Here is a 21,995-nt window from a genome sequence, read left to right as displayed (position 1 = left end):
CACTGTCCCATGCTGCAGACCATTGACTCAGTAGTCATGGGACAATGGGCGACTATGTGGCCTGGGGTATGAAACCTCCAACAAATTACATTATTGGATGCGACCTTGGACAATAACTCCTGGGCTCTTGGAAGGGAGGCCCTAGTTCCCCTCTTTTGGGTTTCAGCCCCCCTTTGGGAACCCCATTATGGAGATTCTACAACCCCTTGTTTCCTCAAGGAAGTCTTGACTGCCCGGTACATCTCCATTAGGCCTTCCAGGTCATCTTCATTTTGGGGATCTCCCTGGGCAACCCAGGACTGAATGGGCTTTGGCAGAGAGTGGATAAACCGATCCACGCCCACTCTGTTGACCATCTAGCCTGGGGAACAAGTCTCTGGTTGCAGCCACATTTATGCTAGGTGCAAAAGGTCAAACATTTGCAATCGGGGAGATTTATCACGTGAAAGTCCCAGAGATGGATGCGCTATGCCCTGACTGCCAGGGTTATACCCAGCCAAGCCAAAATCTCAGCTTTAACTGTGTCATACTCTTTGGCATCTCTTAGGGTCAAATCAAATTATGCCTTTTGTGGCTCTCCGGTCAGATATGGCTCTAGAACCTCCATCCACTGCTCTGTTGGTAGTCTCTCATGGTTCACCACCCTTTCAAACACGGGCAGGAATGCCTCAACGTCATCCCATGGAGTCATCTTTTGCAACACCCTTCTCACAGATTTCCTCACCTGGGTCTCGTCGCTTCAGCCTGGAGGTGGTGCGGCTTCTCTGACACAGACGGCCTCCGCCAGGAGCGTCATCTGCTCCTGATGCTGTCGTTGCTGCTGTTGCATTAACAGATTGTTGGTCTCCTGCTAATGTAGATTCGCCTGCACCAGCTATTTAATTAGCTCCTCCTTGGTTGCAGGCTGTGCTCGCATGGCTTCGGCTGCCTTGACCAGGACAGCAATCATCTGTCCTTTGGGATTTCTGCATGCATTTGAAGCACCAATTGTAGGGTTTTCTACTCATTCAGCTGTGGTTGAGGTAGGCAAAGGAAATGGTGTTGCTGAAATGTCCAGACAAGTTTATTTAAACTTCATAAACCACTCAGTATAGCAAATAAAAGAACAGCCTTTTTCGGTACAAAGTGAAAACACAAAGTAAAAAGTCCATACTCCATATAGCGGGTCCACCCTGTTGTGAATTCTGCTCTTGGGCTCCCTCCGGTGGTTATGAGTGGTAGTGCTGCGGTAGTTGGATCGCAGCATTTATCAGGTGTATCTATTTTTTGCAATTTGGGCTGGGCTATATAGCCTTGCTTGCTCCTTTAGTCAGTGCCAGTTGTCCATTGTTTTTGGAGGATTCACATCCCTTCTGGTCTCTCCTGTTCGCTGTGCTTTTCTTCAAAGATAAGTCCTGGCTTTGTTTTTGCTGTCCACCTGCTGTGGACCTTATAGTTCTGTGCATTTTTCATGTTTTGTCTTGTCCAGCTTTGTTGTGAAGGATTTTTTGCAGCCTAGCTGTGTCTCTGGAGATGCAGATATACCCTCCATGTCTTTAGTCAGATGTGGTGTTTTGTATTTTCTGTGGTGGATATTTTCTAGTGTTTTAATACTGACCGCATAGTACTCTGTTCTATCCTTTCTTTTTAGCTAGTATGGCCTCCTATGCTAAATCCTGATTTCATGTCTGCGTATGTTATTTCCCTCTCCTCTCACAGTCATTATGTGTGGGGGGCTATCTATCCTTTGGGGATTTTCTCTGAGGCAAGATAGGTTTCCTGTTTCTGTCTTTAGGGGTAGTTAATTCTTAGGCTGTGTCGAGGGGTCTAGGGAGCGTTAGGTACCCCCCACGGCTACTTCTAGTTGCGCTGTTAAGTTCAGGGTTTGCGGTCAATACAGGTGCCACCTTCTCCAGAGTACGTCTCATGCTGCTCCAAGGCCACCAGATCATAACACCACCCATTCAGGATAGTGTCCGTTCTTTAGGTCTTAACACAAACCAACACAGGAGATCCACACATCTCCAGATCCAAACACTAAATGAGACACTTGGTCGCCATTTTATCTGCCAAACCACACCCCTGGAGTTGGGATATGTGAGCAGTCATTCCCACCCATCTCTTATGACTGCTCGTAAAACCCAACTCTGGAATGGCCTATTAACTCTCTCAGCACTATATGTGCTGGAGCATGCTTCCGAGCTCACATCAGCGCAGCTAATAACCGCGATGACACATATTTCCCCTCAAGGACCTGTCCGGCTGCCATCTTACAATAGATAGAGAGTTGAAGATAGATATAATAAAGAGGTGATAGATAGATATAGAGAGATGATAAATAGGTATAAAGATAAATAATAGATATATACATAGATAGATTACAGATAAATAGAAATATAATAGATCGATAAATAGATAAAGTCAACACTCCAAAAGTTAGAAATGGAAAAGGATGTGAGTTTATTTATTCACCCGGGATGCGACATTTCAACTTACACAATGAGGCCTTTCTGAAGCTTCTTCTAAAAGGCTCCATTGTGTATGCCAAAAAGTTGTATCCGTGTGGAATAAATTCACATCCTTTTTCACTTTAGTATTGGCTGTTATGCTGAGTACAGATTTGCACCTGCAGATGTGGATTGTGCTGTTATTTTTTTACTATCTATATAAATAAAAATAGATAATGATAGATAGACTGATCGATCAATAGCTAGATAGATGAGAGAGAGAGAGAGAGAGAGATGGTAATAGATTATAGAAAGTCCCAGGCAATCCTTTTGTTACACAATTATAAATGTTCACAGATTCTTGTTTGACAAGGATGTCCCTTCTGTAGAAATGACATAATTTACAAAATATTGTCTGTTCTGTTTACCAATTTAATGAATGAATGACAGCAGAGTCTTCTCAGTGTGACTCAGGCAGGGGCTGCCCTCCTCTGACCGCACCTCTCAGTCCCAATATTTATTCTGCTCTGTTATATTGAGAAGCAAAAACACTGAGCTGCTGCTGGTTCCAGAATAAGCCATTTGGTAAGTGCCCAGTGATGCTTTATGAGAATTACACGTATGGCAAATATATTTTAAAATTAGGAAAACATGTTACTATGTGATCAGATTAATTTAGATTAGATTTATGGAGGTGCTTATTTATTTATATTTTCTTTTGCTTGTCTGTATATTTTTAACATTAAAAATATCAAACATATTGAATAGTGGTGCTTTCTATCTATATGTTTGGCCTCTCTCACAATCTATCTATCTATTACCTATCTATCTATCTATCTATCTATCTATCAATTATCTATCTATTATCTCTCTCTCTATCTATCTATTATGTATCTATTACCTATCTATCTATCTATCTATCTATCATTATCTATCTATTATCTACCTATTATCTATCTATCTATCTATCTATCTATCATCTATCTATCTATCTATCTATTATATATCTATTATCTATCTATCTATCAATCATATATCTATTATATATCTATTATCTATCTATCTATCTATCTATCTATCTATCTATCTATCTATCTATCTATCTATCCATTATCTATCTATCTATTATGTATCTATCTATCTATCTATCTATCTATCTAACTATTATGTATCTATCTATCTAACTATTATGTATCTATCTATCTATTATGTATCTATCTATCTATCTATCTATCTATCTATCTAACTATTATGTATCTATCTATCTATCTATCCATTATCTATCTATCTAACTATTATGTATCTATCTATCTATCCATTATCTATCTAACTATTATGTATCTATCTAACTATTATGTATCTATCTATCTATCTATCTATCTATCTATCTATCTAACTATTATGTATCTATCTATCTATCTATCTATCTAACTATTATGTATCTATCTATCTTTCTATCTATCTATTGTATAAAATATGATATATGACAAGAAGAGACTCATTTGTTATAACATTTTCTGTCCTGTATCACTTTCCCCTTTGGTCACAAGAATCTCAAAGTCTTACAAGATAAGTCATATTTATGAATAAATGATTTCAGAATTTTTATGTTCTGATTTGAGCAGGCTATAAATATGGTGGCGAAATACTTTAGCTGATTGCATTCACCCCAAACCCACTAATATGGGTGAATTATTAAATGCAATATTAATAGCGACATTTGCATTGGAAGCAATATATGATTTCTTGTACTGACCACTAACGCTGTAATATTTTTGGGCAGCAGGTCGGGTCCTACAATGACCTTTTTGTATAAACGTATCTGAGTATAGAGTCTGTTGCAGACATACAGTAGGGCTGCTTTATCTATGCATACTATACTGACATACAGCAAATGCAAATAATTCTCTGTATCTTGTACATTTATTACATGTAGTTCTTTTATAGAGGCAGGTTGTTGTGTGCACACCAACAGCACAGTCCTGCAGCGACGGCCACTAAAGTCTGTTGACAAGCGAATATTGGGCCTTTGTATCTTTTTATTGGAGAGGGTTATAGACGCTTTAATGAGGAGCTTTATGGATGCTGTTCTTGTTAGGCAGTGCTGAAATTGGCAGCAATAATTGGCACCGCAGGTGGCTGACACTGCTGAAGCACAATGCTCCTGCAGACATCTGGCGGTGGAGATAACTAGACTATTATTATATTTCTCCAGTATTATAATGAAGTAACATAAGAACAGAAAGTGTTAAAAAAAATAATAATAACATAATCTTTAAAATAAAAATTAACAATTTTTTACCCATTAAATCTCTTGTTTATTCATAAAGGGATTGTCCTGGACTATTTTTTTTACTTTGGACCTACAAACTAACAGGCACTAAGTTGAAAAAAAGAGGTAAATACCTGCCAGTTCTGCTCAGCGCCGGCTCAAAGATGTCACCAACCGCTCCTGCCGGTGATTCAGCTGCTCCACGTCATCAGAGCAGCTCTTCCCCTTCTGGGATGTTTCATTGACAGGGCAGAACTGCTGAAGGTCATGCTGATTGACAGCCGACTCCCCACAGTTAAGCAGCGGGGAGCTGACATCAATCAGCATGACATCGTCAGTCATGCCCCATAAACAGGGCAGAGCAGAAAAGAAGCAGCTGCTTTGTTGATGTGACGTCAGCAGAAACATTAACTATCAATTTGTTAGTTCTTAGGCCTGAATTAAAAAGCTATATAGTTCTGGATAACCCCTTTAAAACATCGCGTGTCCCATCCATGCCATTTATATTCCTATTGTCTATGTGCTCCATGTTCTTTACTGATAGAAAGTAAGCAATAGAATAATAGTTTGGGTGTCACATATGTGGCATAGTTGTGTAAGAGTTGTAATTTTTCAAAGTTGTTTCAATAAAGATCGGTTACGAATACAGTTGAATATACTTGGATTTAATAGTTGTCTCTAAGCTAGTGGGTGGAGACTAGCTCCAATGATGTCTCCCATACACAGCATACAGTTTCCTGTTCTTCTGTCTCTATGTAGTACATGTTTAGAAGCAGCAGCCACATGGAGGACATTATACACCAGTACTGAGCAGTGTAGCTGTGAATATGGCACTGAAATGATTTAATATAGTTACTAAAAAGCCAATCTGTTGTTTCGTTGACTGTTTAATCTGTCCCTCCTCTCCTTTTCCACATCACCACAAACTACAAAAATCAGCTGAAATATGATCCATAAGTGAGCTTGCAGCCTATCGTGTTTTAACCATGCTGGATTTTAGCAGTTTTTAAGTGTGAATGATATAATAGGGAGGTAGGAGGAAAAGAAGGGGCTCATAAATGGAGAAAGAAACCAACTGCACAAAAATTTACCAACTTTTTTCTATACTAGTTTTGACCAGCTCTTGTAAAATGGGTAGAGCTGGGGTGGGATGTAGATGGGACAGCATGGGCGGACACATCGCCCATGCAAACCAGGGATTCAAGCTTCAGGAGGCTAATTTGCATATTCCAGGTGCCTTCTGGGAGAAGCGAAGTCTCCCTAAGCTAGAAGATCGTTGGGTACAGCCGGGACCAGCTGCTTCGAAAGCATCACCAAACCAGGGATTCAAGCTTCAGGAGGCTAATTTGCATATTCCAGGTGCCTTCTGGGAGAAGCGAAGTCTCCCTAAGCTAGAAGATCGTTGGGTACAGCCGGGACCAGCTGCTTCGAAAGCATCACCAAACCAGGGATTCAAGCTTCAGGAGGCTAATTTGCATATTCCAGGTGCCTTCTGGGAGAAGCGAAGTCTCCCTAAGCTAGAAGATCGTTGGGTACAGCCGGGACCAGCTGCTTCGAAAGCATCACCAAACCAGGGATTCAAGCTTCAGGAGGCTAATTTGCATATTCCAGGTGCCTTCTGGGAGAAGCGAAGTCTCCCTAAGCTAGAAGATCGTTGGGTACAGCCGGGACCAGCTGCTTCGAAAGCATCACCAAACCAGGGATTCAAGCTTCAGGAGGCTAATTTGCATATTCCAGGTGCCTTCTGGGAGAAGCGAAGTCTCCCTAAGCTAGAAGATCGTTGGGTACAGCCGGGACCAGCTGCTTCGAAAGCATCACCAAACCAGGGATTCAAGCTTCAGGAGGCTAATTTGCATATTCCAGGTGCCTTCTGGGAGAAGCGAAGTCTCCCTAAGCTAGAAGATCGTTGGGTACAGCCGGGACCAGCTGCTTCGAAAGCATCACCAAACCAGGGATTCAAGCTTCAGGAGGCTAATTTGCATATTCCAGGTGCCTTCTGGGAGAAGCGAAGTCTCCCTAAGCTAGAAGATCGTTGGGTACAGCCGGGACCAGCTGCTTCGAAAGCATCACCAAACCAGGGATTCAAGCTTCAGGAGGCTAATTTGCATATTCCAGGTGCCTTCTGGGAGAAGCGAAGTCTCCCTAAGCTAGAAGATCGTTGGGTACAGCCGGGACCAGCTGCTTCGAAAGCATCACCAAACCAGGGATTCAAGCTTCAGGAGGCTAATTTGCATATTCCAGGTGCCTTCTGGGAGAAGCGAAGTCTCCCTAAGCTAGAAGATCGTTGGGTACAGCCGGGACCAGCTGCTTCGAAAGCATCACCAAACCAGGGATTCAAGCTTCAGGAGGCTAATTTGCATATTCCAGGTGCCTTCTGGGAGAAGCGAAGTCTCCCTAAGCTAGAAGATCGTTGGGTACAGCCGGGACCAGCTGCTTCGAAAGCATCACCAAACCAGGGATTCAAGCTTCAGGAGGCTAATTTGCATATTCCAGGTGCCTTCTGGGAGAAGCGAAGTCTCCCTAAGCTAGAAGATCGTTGGGTACAGCCGGGACCAGCTGCTTCGAAAGCATCACCAAACCAGGGATTCAAGCTTCAGGAGGCTAATTTGCATATTCCAGGTGCCTTCTGGGAGAAGCGAAGTCTCCCTAAGCTAGAAGATCGTTGGGTACAGCCGGGACCAGCTGCTTCGAAAGCATCACCAAACCAGGGATTCAAGCTTCAGGAGGCTAATTTGCATATTCCAGGTGCCTTCTGGGAGAAGCGAAGTCTCCCTAAGCTAGAAGATCGTTGGGTACAGCCGGGACCAGCTGCTTCGAAAGCATCACCAAACCAGGGATTCAAGCTTCAGGAGGCTAATTTGCATATTCCAGGTGCCTTCTGGGAGAAGCGAAGTCTCCCTAAGCTAGAAGATCGTTGGGTACAGCCGGGACCAGCTGCTTCGAAAGCATCACCAAACCAGGGATTCAAGCTTCAGGAGGCTAATTTGCATATTCCAGGTGCCTTCTGGGAGAAGCGAAGTCTCCCTAAGCTAGAAGATCGTTGGGTACAGCCGGGACCAGCTGCTTCGAAAGCATCACCAAACCAGGGATTCAAGCTTCAGGAGGCTAATTTGCATATTCCAGGTGCCTTCTGGGAGAAGCGAAGTCTCCCTAAGCTAGAAGATCGTTGGGTACAGCCGGGACCAGCTGCTTCGAAAGCATCACCAAACCAGGGATTCAAGCTTCAGGAGGCTAATTTGCATATTCCAGGTGCCTTCTGGGAGAAGCGAAGTCTCCCTAAGCTAGAAGATCGTTGGGTACAGCCGGGACCAGCTGCTTCGAAAGCATCACCAAACCAGGGATTCAAGCTTCAGGAGGCTAATTTGCATATTCCAGGTGCCTTCTGGGAGAAGCGAAGTCTCCCTAAGCTAGAAGATCGTTGGGTACAGCCGGGACCAGCTGCTTCGAAAGCATCACCAAACCAGGGATTCAAGCTTCAGGAGGCTAATTTGCATATTCCAGGTGCCTTCTGGGAGAAGCGAAGTCTCCCTAAGCTAGAAGATCGTTGGGTACAGCCGGGACCAGCTGCTTCGAAAGCATCACCAAACCAGGGATTCAAGCTTCAGGAGGCTAATTTGCATATTCCAGGTGCCTTCTGGGAGAAGCGAAGTCTCCCTAAGCTAGAAGATCGTTGGGTACAGCCGGGACCAGCTGCTTCGAAAGCATCACCAAACCAGGGATTCAAGCTTCAGGAGGCTAATTTGCATATTCCAGGTGCCTTCTGGGAGAAGCGAAGTCTCCCTAAGCTAGAAGATCGTTGGGTACAGCCGGGACCAGCTGCTTCGAAAGCATCACCAAAAAATTTTTGCCTGTAGGACATTATTGCAAGAGAGCTTGGCTGAGTAGATTACACAAGAAGGAAAACACACAGCAAGTCAGCAGGATCTAGGAGCAACATGGCAGATGTGACAACCTACATGGTGAGCTGCAGCATGTGCTACATGTTCACAGATCGACCAGAAGAAGAATTAAATTTCACCTGTCAGAAGTGTAGACTAGTGGCTCTTTTAGAAGAAAAGGTGCGGGGTCTGGAAGAAAGAATAGCAACTTTGAAACTCATCAAAGAGAATGAAGACTTTCTAGACAGAACAGAAGCATCTCTACTGGTCACAGAAGGTGCAAAAAGTGTCAGAGAACCTCCAAAAGCAGATGAGTGGAAGCATGTGACCAAAAGAAGCAAGAAGACCATGGAGAAATCACCAACCACACAACTGAAGAACCGATATCAAATCTTTGTAGAGGATGAAGATGGCACACCTAAGAATGAAGCAATACCAGCAAGCAAAAAAGAAAAGGGCACACAGCAACAAGTGACAGCAAAAAGTACAGCCAAGAAGCAACGAAGAGTGGTGGTGGTGGGAGACTCACTACTGAGAGGCACCGAAGCAGCCATCTGCAGACCGGACATAACTGCAAGAGAAGTATGCTGCCTTCCAGGTGCGATGATCAAGGATGTGACCGATAGGATACCAAAGCTCTTCAGCTCCAAGGACGTCCACCCATTTCTTCTGATACATGTTGGCACCAATGACACGGCAAGGAAGGACCTACCGACAATCTGCAAGGACTTTGAAGAGTTGGGGAAGAAAGTAAAGGAACTGGATGCACAGGTAGTTTTTTCTTCTATCCTTCCAGTAGACGGGCATGGCACCAGGAGATGGAACAGGATCCTTGATGCAAACAACTGGCTAAGACGATGGTGCAGACAACAAGGATTTGGATTCCTGGACCACGGTGTGAATTACTGGTATGATGGACTCCTCGCCAGAGACGGACTACACCTCAACAAACCTGGGAAACACACATTCGCCAGAAGACTCGCTACACTCATCAGGAGGGCGTTAAACTAGAAGAAGAGGGGACGGGAAGAAAAACATTAGACTCGCACAAAGACGACCCAGGAAAACATACTCAGAAGGGAGGTAAGAACATTTCTAAAACAATCCACAGTGAGGAGATTGGAACAAAACAAAATCCTCTAAACTGCATGCTCGCAAACGCCAGAAGCCTGACAAACAAGATGGAAGAACTAGAAGCAGAAATATCTACAGGTAACTTTGACATAGTGGGAATAACCGAGACATGGTTAGATGAAAGCTATGACTGGGCAGTTAACTTACAGGGTTACAGTCTGTTTAGAAAGGATCGTAAAAATCGGAGAGGAGGAGGGGTTTGTCTCTATGTAAAGTCTTGTCTAAAGTCCACTTTAAGGGAGGATATTAGCGAAGGGAATGAGGATGTTGAGTCCATATGGGTTGAAATTCATGGAGGGAAAAATGGTAACAAAATTCTCATTGGGGTCTGTTACAAACCCCCAAATATAACAGAAAGCATGGAAAGTCTACTTCTAAAGCAGATAGATGAAGCTGCAACCCATAATGAGGTCCTGGTTATGGGGGACTTTAACTACCCGGATATTAACTGGGAAACAGAAACCTGTGAAACCCATAAAGGCAACAGGTTTCTGCTAATAACCAAGAAAAATTATCTTTCACAATTGGTGCAGAATCCAACCAGAGGAGCAGCACTTTTAGACCTAATACTATCTAATAGACCTGACAGAATAACAAATCTGCAGGTGGTTGGGCATTTAGGAAATAGCGACCACAATATTGTGCAGTTTCACCTGTCTTTCACTAGGGGGACTTGTCAGGGAGTCACAAAAACATTGAACTTTAGGAAGGCAAAGTTTGAACAGCTTAGAGATGCCCTTAATCTGGTAGACTGGGACAATATCCTCAGAAATAAGAATACAGATAATAAATGGGAAATGTTTAAGAACATCCTAAATAGGCAGTGTAAGCGGTTTATACCTTGTGGGAATAAAAGGACTAGAAATAGGAAAAACCCAATGTGGCTAAACAAAGAAGTAAGACAGGCAATTAACAGTAAAAAGAAAGCATTTGCACTATTAAAGCAGGATGGCACCATTGAAGCTCTAAAAAACTATAGGGAGAAAAATACTTTATCTAAAAAACTAATTAAAGCTGCCAAAAAGGAAACAGAGAAGCACATTGCTAAGGAGAGTAAAACTAATCCCAAACTGTTCTTCAACTATATCAATAGTAAAAGAATAAAAACTGAAAATGTAGGCCCCTTAAAAAATAGTGAGGAAAGAATGGTTGTAGATGACGAGGAAAAAGCTAACATATTAAACACCTTCTTCTCCACGGTATTCACGGTGGAAAATGAAATGCTAGGTGAAATCCCAAGAAACAATGAAAACCCTATATTAAGGGTCACCAATCTAACCCAAGAAGAGGTGCGAAACCGGCTAAATAAGATTAAAATAGATAAATCTCCGGGTCCGGATGGCATACACCCACGAGTACTAAGAGAACTAAGTAATGTAATAGATAAACCATTATTTCTTATTTTTAGGGACTCTATAGAGACAGGGTCTGTTCCGCAGGATTGGCGCATAGCAAATGTGGTGCCAATATTCAAAAAGGGCTCTAAAAGTGAACCTGGAAATTATAGGCCAGTAAGTCTAACCTCTATTGTTGGTAAAATATTTGAAGGGTTTCTGAGGGATGTTATTCTGGATTATCTCAATGAGAATAACTGTTTAACTCCATATCAGCATGGGTTTATGAGAAATCGCTCCTGTCAAACCAATCTAATCAGTTTTTATGAAGAGGTAAGCTATAGACTGGACCACGGTGAGTCATTGGACGTGGTATATCTCGATTTTTCCAAAGCGTTTGATACCGTGCCACACAAGAGGTTGGTACACAAAATGAGAATGCTTGGTCTGGGGGAAAATGTGTGTAAATGGGTTAGTAACTGGCTTAGTGATAGAAAGCAGAGGGTGGTTATAAATGGTATAGTCTCTAACTGGGTCGCTGTGACCAGTGGGGTACCGCAGGGGTCAGTATTGGGACCTGTTCTCTTCAACATATTCATTAATGATCTGGTAGAAGGTTTACACAGTAAAATATCGATATTTGCAGATGATACAAAACTATGTAAAGCAGTTAATACAAGAGAAGATAGTATTCTGCTACAGATGGATCTGGATAAGTTGGAAACTTGGGCTGAAAGGTGGCAGATGAGGTTTAACAATGATAAATGTAAGGTTATACACATGGGAAGAGGGAATCAATATCACCATTACACACTGAACGGGAAACCACTGGGTAAATCTGACAGGGAGAAGGACTTGGGGATCCTAGTTAATGATAAACTTACCTGGAGCAGCCAGTGCCAGGCAGCAGCTGCCAAGGCAAACAGGATCATGGGGTGCATTAAAAGAGGTCTGGATACACATGATGAGAGCATTATACTGCCTCTGTACAAATCCCTAGTTAGACCGCACATGGAGTACTGTGTCCAGTTTTGGGGACCGGTGCTCAGGAAGGATATAGTGGAACTAGAGAGAGTACAAAGGAGGGCAACAAAATTAATAAAGGGGATGGGAGAACTACAATACCCAGATAGATTAGCGAAATTAGGATTATTTAGTCTAGAAAAAAGACGACTGAGGGGCGATCTAATAACCATGTATAAGTATATAAGGGGACAATACAAATATCTCGCTGAGGATCTGTTTATACCAAGGAAGGTGACGGGCACAAGGGGGCATTCTTTGCGTCTGGAGGAGAGAAGGTTTTTCCACCAACATAGAAGAGGATTCTTTACTGTTAGGGCAGTGAGAATCTGGAATTGCTTGCCTGAGGAGGTGGTGATGGCGAACTCAGTCGAGGGGTTCAAGAGAGGCCTGGATGTCTTCCTGGAGCAGAACAATATTGTATCATACAATTATTAGGTTCTGTAGAAGGACGTAGATCTGGGTATTTATTATGATGGAATATAGGCTGAACTGGATGGACAAATGTCTTTTTTCGGCCTTACTAACTATGTTACTATGTTACTATGTGCAGCCGGTGCAGCTGCATCGGGGACCAGAGGCTCCAGGGGGCCTCTGCAGGGCAGCTAATAATGCAGGCAATCTTGCCTGTTTATTCGGCCCTGAGGCTCCAGGGGGCCCCTGGCCAGATTGCCCTCATGTGTGGCGGGCAGGGATAGATCACTGCAGCTCTGCTGCCTACAGAAGAAAATGGCAGCAGAGCTGCAGCGATCCATTCTGCGTCCTGCTTCTTGGCCGCACTTCATGTCTCTCACAGCAGCCAGCGGCGTGGCTGGATGATGTCATCATTCATCGTGGCTGATGGTTGTGCCAGAGAGAGTAAGCTGTCGGCAAAGGTGGTGCTGCGGGAGAGCGTGCGGAGAGGTGAAAGGGGTGTGTGGGTGTGTGTCTGTGTAGGAGAGGGGAATGATGGGGATGATTTCAGAGAAGGCATTGATGGGGATGGTGAGGGAGAAAGCAATGATGCAGGTGGTGGAAAGGACAATGATGGGGGTGGTGGAGAGAAGGCAATGATGGAGGTGGTCAAAAGGGCAATAATGGGGTGAAGGGGAGGAGGAAATGATGGAGGTATTGGAAAGGGCAATTTTGGGGGTGGTGGGGAAAAGGCAATGATGGTGGTGGAAAAGACAATGATGGTTGTGGTGGAGGAGGAAATAATGGGGTGGTGGAATGGGCATTGATGGGGTGGTGGGGGGAAGGACAATGATGGGGTGGTGGGGAGAAAGCAATGATAAATGTGGTGGAAAGGGCAATAATGGAGGTAAATTCATTAGATGCATTTCAAAATTTCATCTCCGCTTCATCCATGCCTTCATGCAAGTTTTTTGGTCTAGATTTGTGTGTTTTGTCCCTTTTTTTGCTTGCACCCAATTCATTATTCTATTTGCACTTTTTTAAAGTTTATTTTATGCGTTTTCATTTTTCGGTTATTTGCTTTGTGAGGTGTAACGATACCAGATGTTTTTGCCTGATTCATCAACTGCAACTTCATAAAAAGTCAGAAAATTTGGCGCAACTCCAGTTCAGTCACCCGCCTGGTGTACTTTTGAGTATTGTTTTGCTGCAATTTTTGCACCATTTTGCAAAAAGTGCAACTTTTTACACTAATGAGCTGCAAAAACAGTTCAAGACAGAAGAAAAGGCCATTTTTAGCTGCACCAAAATTCATCATCCCCACGCACAATTTTGAAGAATGTTGCGTCAAAAACAGTAACTAATACCGCGAGACAAAAAAAAGGAAAGTAACTGAAAACCCTCACAAATTTTATTTTAATACTTGCGTTAATTATCACTGCTTTCCTTCTGTTTTCAGTGATCTTTTTGTGCGTTGTGAAAGGAAAATAAATGCGGGACCTGGACCGAACCTCCCTGTGTAATAATATGAAAAGCGTAAGCCTTCAGTGGATATCAAGATTTATTGTATACTTGACCCTTCCTGTCCCGGACACATCATCACTACAGATGGCGGGTAAATATTAGCTTTTTTATGTGCCTATATTCAGTATTACTCATCAGCTTGTATCTGCAGAGTCACAAACTCATCGGATTGTTGGCGCTAAATTTCTAAATAATGTAGAGAAATGAGAAATCCTTCCAGGAACCCAGAGCGTAAAACTTCCTGCTGGTTTGTTACTTCTATGTTTCAGATTGGACACCTGCCAGAATAGTGGGAGTTTTTTTAAAATAATATTCGACAGTAAATTTTTGTAATGTTAGTTTGCTCATGTTGCATTACTGTAATATAATTGTCTGTTATTAGAAAAAAAAATGTTTTTTTCTTCCTCCAGGAAAACTGCATCTATAGTCTATAAGTTTTGCTTGAAACAGCAGTCCAGTCCATATCAAGCGAGTCTGAACTGCAATACCAGACACAGCCCATAAACGAGAGAGGCGCTGTTTAAAAAAACAAATCAAAAAGCAGACATCTGTGATTTAAGCCCCCAATATTGTAAATTTACCGATGGGATTAAAGTTTATGTAATCTAGGAGGAACAGGTTAGGTTCCTGGCTGTCACACACAGCTGAGAATCCTTGGGAGGTGACAGAAGTGGTTTATTACCACTTTTATCTTCTGTTTTGATGTCTATATAGTGATTATTGAGCTTTGGGCAGTGAATAGATGCACGGGCGATGTAGACAGGTGTCTACCGGCATAGAAGACCCCCTAGATCCAGTTCAGCTAGTGATATGTCACTGTAGTGGTCTGCTCTCCTCTGGAACTGGGACTATAGAAGCCCCCTGGTTACAGTGAAAAGAAGCAAAATAAAGGAAAAAAAGTTATGTTAAAAAAATCACATTAAAATATCAGTTTAGTATCAGTAATCAGTAAATTATTTAATAAATCAGTAAAACATTTAAAATCTCTCTGGCAGATTGGTTCCCATGCAAAATATAAGTAAGTACAAATATTTAAAAAGAAGTTGCATAAGTTAGGTATCCACATGACCATAATAACCTGAATAATACATGAGCAGTAAAAAAAAAATAGTTTGTGTGGCAAATAAAATAAATAAAATACATTTTTCAGTAATTTATGTTTTATAAAAAACATCGGCGAAGCAATGATAAAAACTTCTCGCAACATAAAAAAAGGTTTCATGGAAGTAAAAACAAAAAAAGAATAAATACGGTAAGTAAGTAAAAAAGTTTTAGCTACTGAATTGTGGAAAGGAGAAAGCAAAAATAAAATTGGCTGCTGGTCGTTAAAGAGGTTGTCCGGGACTTTTACATTGATGGCTTATCCTTACGATAGGTCATTAAAATCTGAGTGTTAGCTGATCAGCTGATTTCAGTCCCAGGCTGAAATGCGCCGATTCTGCACAGCTCCATGAACTATAGAGTGGCCATGACTGGGTATTGCACTTCCGCCCCCATTCAAATCAGCTACAGCAGTGTTCCCCAACTCCAGTCCTCAAGGCCCACCAACAGGTCATGTTTTCAGGATTTCCTTAGTATTGCTAAGGTGATTATTGCATCACCTGTACAGGCAATAATTCCATCACCTGTGCAATACAAAGGAAATCCTTTTTAAAAAGATGGCCTGTTGGGCATTGAGGACTGGAGTTGGGGAACTCTGAGCTACATAGTGGCCACAGCTATGTACTGCACATCCCCCCCCCCCATTCAAATCATTAGGGGGCAGATGCGCAGTACCTGGCCGTGGCTACTATACAGTTAACGGAGATGTGCTGTGCAGCTCCGCAACTGAGCTCTTCTATTGGGGAACAGGTAATCAGCGGGGGTGTCTGGTGTCGCATCAGGTACTGATGGTTTATCCTGGATCACGCCTATAAAATGCTTTCAAGCATAATCATTAGAGGGTCAAAATGAATTTTAAAGATTATTTATTCGACATTGGATAGAATGATTCTCTTTTTTACCACCAACATGCCGAGAAGAAACATTTTTAAGTGCCTCAACAATTCTCTCTATCCAAAGTCACAAGGTGCTATCACGTGTCATTAAGAATGCTGACAATTTACCTTTTGCACAAAGAAAACCAAAACGATCCTGGTCTCCAAGATCGACTAACGATATTCTGGTAATGAAATATTTGTATGAGAAAGTCCAACCTGCAAGGCATAAAGTCATTGGAAGAGTCAAGCAAAGCCTGGAAGCCACATCAGATTCACCTATAGATCCTTTTTTTTATGGATCGTAAATTGTATGAACCATTTAACGTCTTTTTTTTTCTTAAGGAATAAAAAAGGCCCTTTCCCTTCTTGCATTTATCATTCAGAAATGCTAAACTATAATATGAAAAACAAATGCTAGTAGGGCAGAAAAAATGATTGACAATAACATTTTAATTCTTCTTCTTTGCAGTTGGTCCTCCTAATAATGTACATATTAAAGACCTTGGGAATTTGGGAATTTTAGAAATGTCGTGGGAGCCGCCAGCTTTCATAAATAGCACAAGTGAGTGTCCTGTACGGTATGAAATAACCCACCAAGTCGTCAATGAACAAAGATGGAAGGTAAGGTAACAATTATAGACCGCCAGAGCAATGTGTTCTGTGTATTCACATAAGTGACTGTTAACCCCTTAAAGTCTAGTCTATTTTGGACCATCAGGACAAAGCATTTTGTATTTTTTCATCAATACATATCAAAAGACATACATTTTTTTAATTTTTTCTTTGGCATAGCTAAGGGGTAGGGAATTATCTTTCTGCCAATGGCCATTTGGATATTTATATTATCCTTTAGGGGCCATACAAATCATGCGATAACTCCACAGGTCAAATCAATGTCAAGGCTGCTGTAATTACAGGTCAAATCAGTGTCAAGGCTGCTGTAATTACAAGTCAAATTAGTATCAAGGATACCGTAATTACAGGTCAAATCAGTGTCAAGGCTGCTGTAATTACAGGTCAAATCAGTGTCAAGGCTGCTGTAATTACAGGTCTCTACCTCTACAATCCTTGCAGCTTACAGTGGGGCAAAAAAGTATTTAGTCAGTCAGCAATAGTGCAAGTTCCACCACTTAAAAAGATGAGAGGCGTCTGTAATTTACATCATAGGTAGACCTCAACTATGGGATATTTGCATATTATGGTGGAAAATAAGTATTTGGTCAGAACCAAAATTTCATCTCAATACTTTGTAATATATCCTTTGTTGGCAATGACAGTGGTCAAACGTTTTCTGTAAGTCTTCACAAGGTTGCCACACACTGTTGTTGGTATGTTGGCCAATTCCTCCAAGCAGATCTCCTCTAGAGCAGTGATGTTTTTGGCTTTTCGCTTGGCAACACGGACTTTCAACTCCCTCCAAAGGTTTTCTATAGGGTTGAGATCTGGAGACTGGCTAGGCCACTCCAGGACCTTGAAATGCTTCTTACGAAGCCACTCCTTCGTTGCCCTGGCGGTGTGCTTTGGATCATTGTCATGTTGAAAGACCCAGCCACGTTTCATCTTCAATGCCCTTGCTGATGGAAGGAGGTTTGCACTCAAAATCTCATGATACATGGCCCCATTCATTCTTTCATGTACCCGGATCAGTCGTCCTGGCCCCTTTGCAGAGAAACAGCCCCAAAGCATGATGTTTCCACCACCATGCTTTACAGTAGGTATGGTGTTTGATGGATGCAACTCAGTATTCTTTTTCCTCCAAACACGACAAGTTGTGTTTCTACCAAACAGTTCCAGTTTGGTTTCATCAGACCATAGGACATTCTCCCAAAACTCCTCTGGGTCATCCAAATGCTCTCTAGCAAACTACAGACGGGCCCGGACATGTACTGGCTTAAGCAGTGGGACACGTCTGGCACTGCAGGATCTGAGTCCATGGTGGCGTAGTGTGTTACTTATGGTAGACCTTGTTACATTGGTCCCAGCTCTCTGCAGTTCATTCACTAGGTCCCCTCGCGTGGTTCTGGGATTTTTGCTCACCGTTCTTGTGATCATTCTGACCCCACGGGGTGGGATTTTGCGTGGAGCCCCAGATCGAGGGAGATTATCAGTGGTCTTGTATGTCTTCCATTTTCTAATTATTGCTCCCACTGTTGATTTCTTCACTCCAAGCTGGTTGGCTATTGCAGATTCAGTCTTCCCAGCCTGGTGCAGGGCTACAATTTTGTTTCTGGTGTCCTTTGACAGCTCTTTGGTCTTCACCATAGTGGAGTTTGGAGTCAGACTGTTTGAGGGTGTGCACAGGTGTCTTTTTATACTGATAACAAGTTTAAACAGGTGCCATTACTGCAGGTAATGAGTGGAGGAAAGAGGAGACTCTTAAAGAAGAAGGTACAGGTCTGTGAGAGCCAGAAATCTTGATTGTTTGTTTCTGACCAAATACTTATTTTCCACCATAATATGCAAATAAAATGTTAAAAAAACAGACAATGTGATTTTCTGGATTTTTTTTTCTCAGTTTGTCTCCCATAGTTGAGGTCTACCTATGATGTAAATTATAGACGCCTCTCATCTTTTTAAGTGGTGGAACTTGCACTATTGCTGACTGACTAAATACTTTTTTTCCCCACTGTAAATAAATCTCATAGACATAATGGTGATGTACTGGTACTGGGTGGTATACTTACTGTAAAAATCAGTTATATAAATGTAGCATTTTATGAGTCCAGCTAACAAGTGAGAGAGCTCATGAGTCCAGATGAATTCAGTCTCGCCCCACTAACCCAGGCTGACTGACAACTGTGGATTATGTGATCTCTTTCAGCAGCAGCAGCAGGAAGGAGATACAGTGAAGAGCTCTCAATACGGTTATGTAGCAGAGATTGAGTCTAAACCCTAATAATAGACCAATATACAGTCATTTTGACATGGATTTTCATAGCAGATCTGTATCACAATGTATGCAGCTTGTATTGTGAAATGTGGTGACCCATCCACTTCACCCAATAGAACAATGCTTCTTTGTGTTGGTAAAAAGTTTCAGTAAAATGCCCATTCCTTTTATGTACTTGTATTTTCTTTTTACAAAGTCAGTTAGGATTAAGCAGCTAACATACAGAGGAGCCTTTAATCTTGAGAAGAATGCCACCATAAAAATGAGAACATATTTGAAAGGCCAATGTACAGAAGGAAACGAAGTATGGAGTGAATGGGTGGAAGCCAACTACCAGGTTTCTTTACAAGGTAAAAAGATGAGGAAAAAAATGGAATCTCATATCAATATCACACAGTTGTATCCTAAATATATGGGATCTTTAACCCTTATCCGGCTGAATAGGTACAATTGTAACTATTCCGTTTTAAAATTGCAATAACTTTTTTTTGAAAAGACGTAGAGGGCTGAAATTTCGTGACATCTCTACATTTTTGGTCCAGAATATATTGGCCAAATTTCAATAAAATATCTCCACCCGCTTCCGAGATAAGGGGTCGAGATCTTTTTGCATCCATAACAAGCTGCATAGGTACAAATGTACCTCATATATTTTGAATGAAGATAATGCAAGGGAAAAAGCATAAATTTTTTTTTAATGATAATGCTATTTAACTATTATAAACAAGTAAAAAACTGTTCATTTACATTATAAAAGAAAATGTAAGAAACTTTTTTTTATTGATTTTCTTTGCAAGTAATGCATGTTGGCTTTGCTACAGAGTGTTCATCGCAAATGGGTTTCACACAAACCACACAAGACTTTCTAGTCTTGCGTTGTTTTCGCCTCAGGTCTCTGCAGACATAGCAACTACCAACAACAGGGGAGGGTCCACGACTACCATGAGGTATTTTGGGGCCAGCTGCTGGCTGCGATGCTACCACAATGCATCGTCCAAGCACCATTTCTACTGCACCTCGAAGAAAATGGTTTCTCATTATCATTTTGTTTGTACTACGATCTTCAATTGCAATCATACACAGCTGATTTGCGAGATCTTTCAGGAACTTTCTTCGTTGATCCTTTGCCCTGAAGCTTGGATTGTGTTCTCTGTAGATGATGTAGGATGCTAACCCACTGACATCAATCATATTGTAGAAAAATGCCAAAGTCCAACGTGATGTTCGTCGTTTCACAGTGTACTCTCCCAACATTTTATCCATAACATCAACGCCACCTTTTGTTATGTTGTAGTATTTTATTATCTCTGGCTTGGCTGCTAGTGTCTCTTCAACTTCTCCCGTCATGTGCATAGATGATAGAAGCACGACTGATTTGTTCTTCTTTGGTACATATGAACAGACTGTTGCATCATGATTGTAGGCAAAATTTGTCGAGTATACAGGCCTTTCTTTGGCAGGCTGCATGTTGTTAGGTAGGAACCTTTTGTTTTTTCTCACTGTACCAACTAGTGTCATGTTCCAGGAGTTCAATACCTTAGCTAGTTCCATGGTTGTAAAGAAGTTATCGGTGGTGACATTTCTTCCAGAGCCTTTATACGAGCTCACTAGGTCCAATACTGTTCGTTCTCCAATGTTTACTTGTCGAGGACCATCAGTTGGTTTCCCAGTGTAGAGCTGACCTTGTAAAGGGTAGGCATTTGATGAGTCACAAGCCCAGAAAATCTTTATGCCATATTTAGCTGGTTTTGAAGGTATATACTGGGTAAATTTAGTATGACCTCTAAATGGAAATAATTGCTCGTCGACGGTGATACAATGATATGGCTTGTAGGCTCTCTCCAGATTACTGTTCAGCATTGTCCAGATGTCCCGTATTGGTGCAGCTTTATCTGTTTGCACACGTTCTGCACGTGTATTTTCATTGTCAAACCTGATAAATCTGAGTATCATCTTGAAGCGGTCACGAGACATGGCTGCACGTATAAGAGGCAGAGCAGCAACATTCCACATTTCCTCCAGATTCTCTTTGTTGGCTCTGTGCACACCAGCAGCAATCAGTATGCCCAAAAATGCATGAAGTTCAGTTTCAGTAAATTGCTTGAATGTTTTTTGTGGTGGCCGTTTGGAAGAATCAGGAAAACGTTGTACCAGTTCGTTGTTGTAAGCATCACAAACTCTCTTGGCCTTTCGATTCGTTTCCCGTAATATGATGTCACACATCTCGGGAGTCATGATGGACTTGAATAGCTCTTTTGCTGTATATAGGTTGCTGATTGCTGCAGGGCCACCTCTTTGTCGTAGGACATTACGAGATTTTGTTTGTGCATTTGGCAGTGGATTACTGCACCATTGAGTTTCATCCTTAGCAGTCCAAATGTCGCCTGCACTTTGAGGCACAGAATCATCCTCAACACTTTCGTCTGATTCGTATTCATTTTCATGCTCTATGACCATTTCTTGTTCAATGTCTGAATCTTCTTCAGTAACATCCACTTGTGGTACATAGTTTTCATCATCAGATGGAACATATGGTTCATCCTCATGCTCAGAATCAGATTCTTCTAGCATTCGCATTATTTCGTCAGACGTAAATCTGTAAATATGAAAAAATGTAAAATAAATAATTTTCCGAAATACTACATTATTGGCTTTTCACAAAATTATACTAACCTGCAAACACGTTTTCTTGGATTATGGCGGAAACTAGATCCAGCATTACTATCACTCATGATGACTTGCTAGATGAATTTTGGCTTCGTATTTTGTGCTGAATATAAATAAAACATCGTAAAACAATATGTAGATACTAATTATTATCCATTTTTCGTATAAAAATTATACCTATAGTGATAAGTTTCATACAAAATATATGTAAGCCAAGTCCAGGCTGAAAGACAATTTGACTGTTCTGTCCCCACATAATGAGAATAAAGGTATAACTGGCTGTTAGATGCTGTGAGACTTTCCTACCTTCGTTTCCAAGAAATTGAAGACTTCACAAGCCTAGAAATGTGTGCTCACAGCAATGAGATGAACAGCAAAATGGCTAATGAGAGGAGGGAGGCAGGAAGACAAGTAGAAGCCACTCCCAGTTTGAATTAACTTAATTGACAGCAACATAAGTGACCAGTAACAACAC

At 41.7% G+C, this 21,995-nt stretch overlaps 1 protein-coding gene across 1 annotated transcript in view; it reads left to right on the top strand.

The window, feature by feature from the left end:
• Positions 1 to 2,967: 2,967 nt before the first annotated feature.
• Positions 2,968 to 21,995, top strand: part of IL13RA2 (interleukin 13 receptor subunit alpha 2) — a 39,017-nt gene continuing 19,989 nt past the window's right edge. Inside the window, exons 1-4 of the mRNA XM_069746905.1 lie at positions 2,968 to 3,011; positions 13,920 to 14,075; positions 16,433 to 16,584; positions 19,050 to 19,203. Of these exons, the coding sequence (XP_069603006.1) occupies positions 13,952 to 14,075; positions 16,433 to 16,584; positions 19,050 to 19,203 (430 nt within the window). The 5' untranslated portion in view covers positions 2,968 to 3,011; positions 13,920 to 13,951. The remainder of the gene's footprint in view (positions 3,012 to 13,919; positions 14,076 to 16,432; positions 16,585 to 19,049; positions 19,204 to 21,995) is intronic.

The sequence above is a fragment of the Ranitomeya imitator genome, chromosome 2, assembly GCF_032444005.1.
Source record: "Ranitomeya imitator isolate aRanImi1 chromosome 2, aRanImi1.pri, whole genome shotgun sequence".
NCBI lineage: Eukaryota > Metazoa > Chordata > Amphibia > Anura > Dendrobatidae > Ranitomeya > Ranitomeya imitator.
This window is presented reverse-complemented; position numbering and strand designations above follow the sequence as displayed.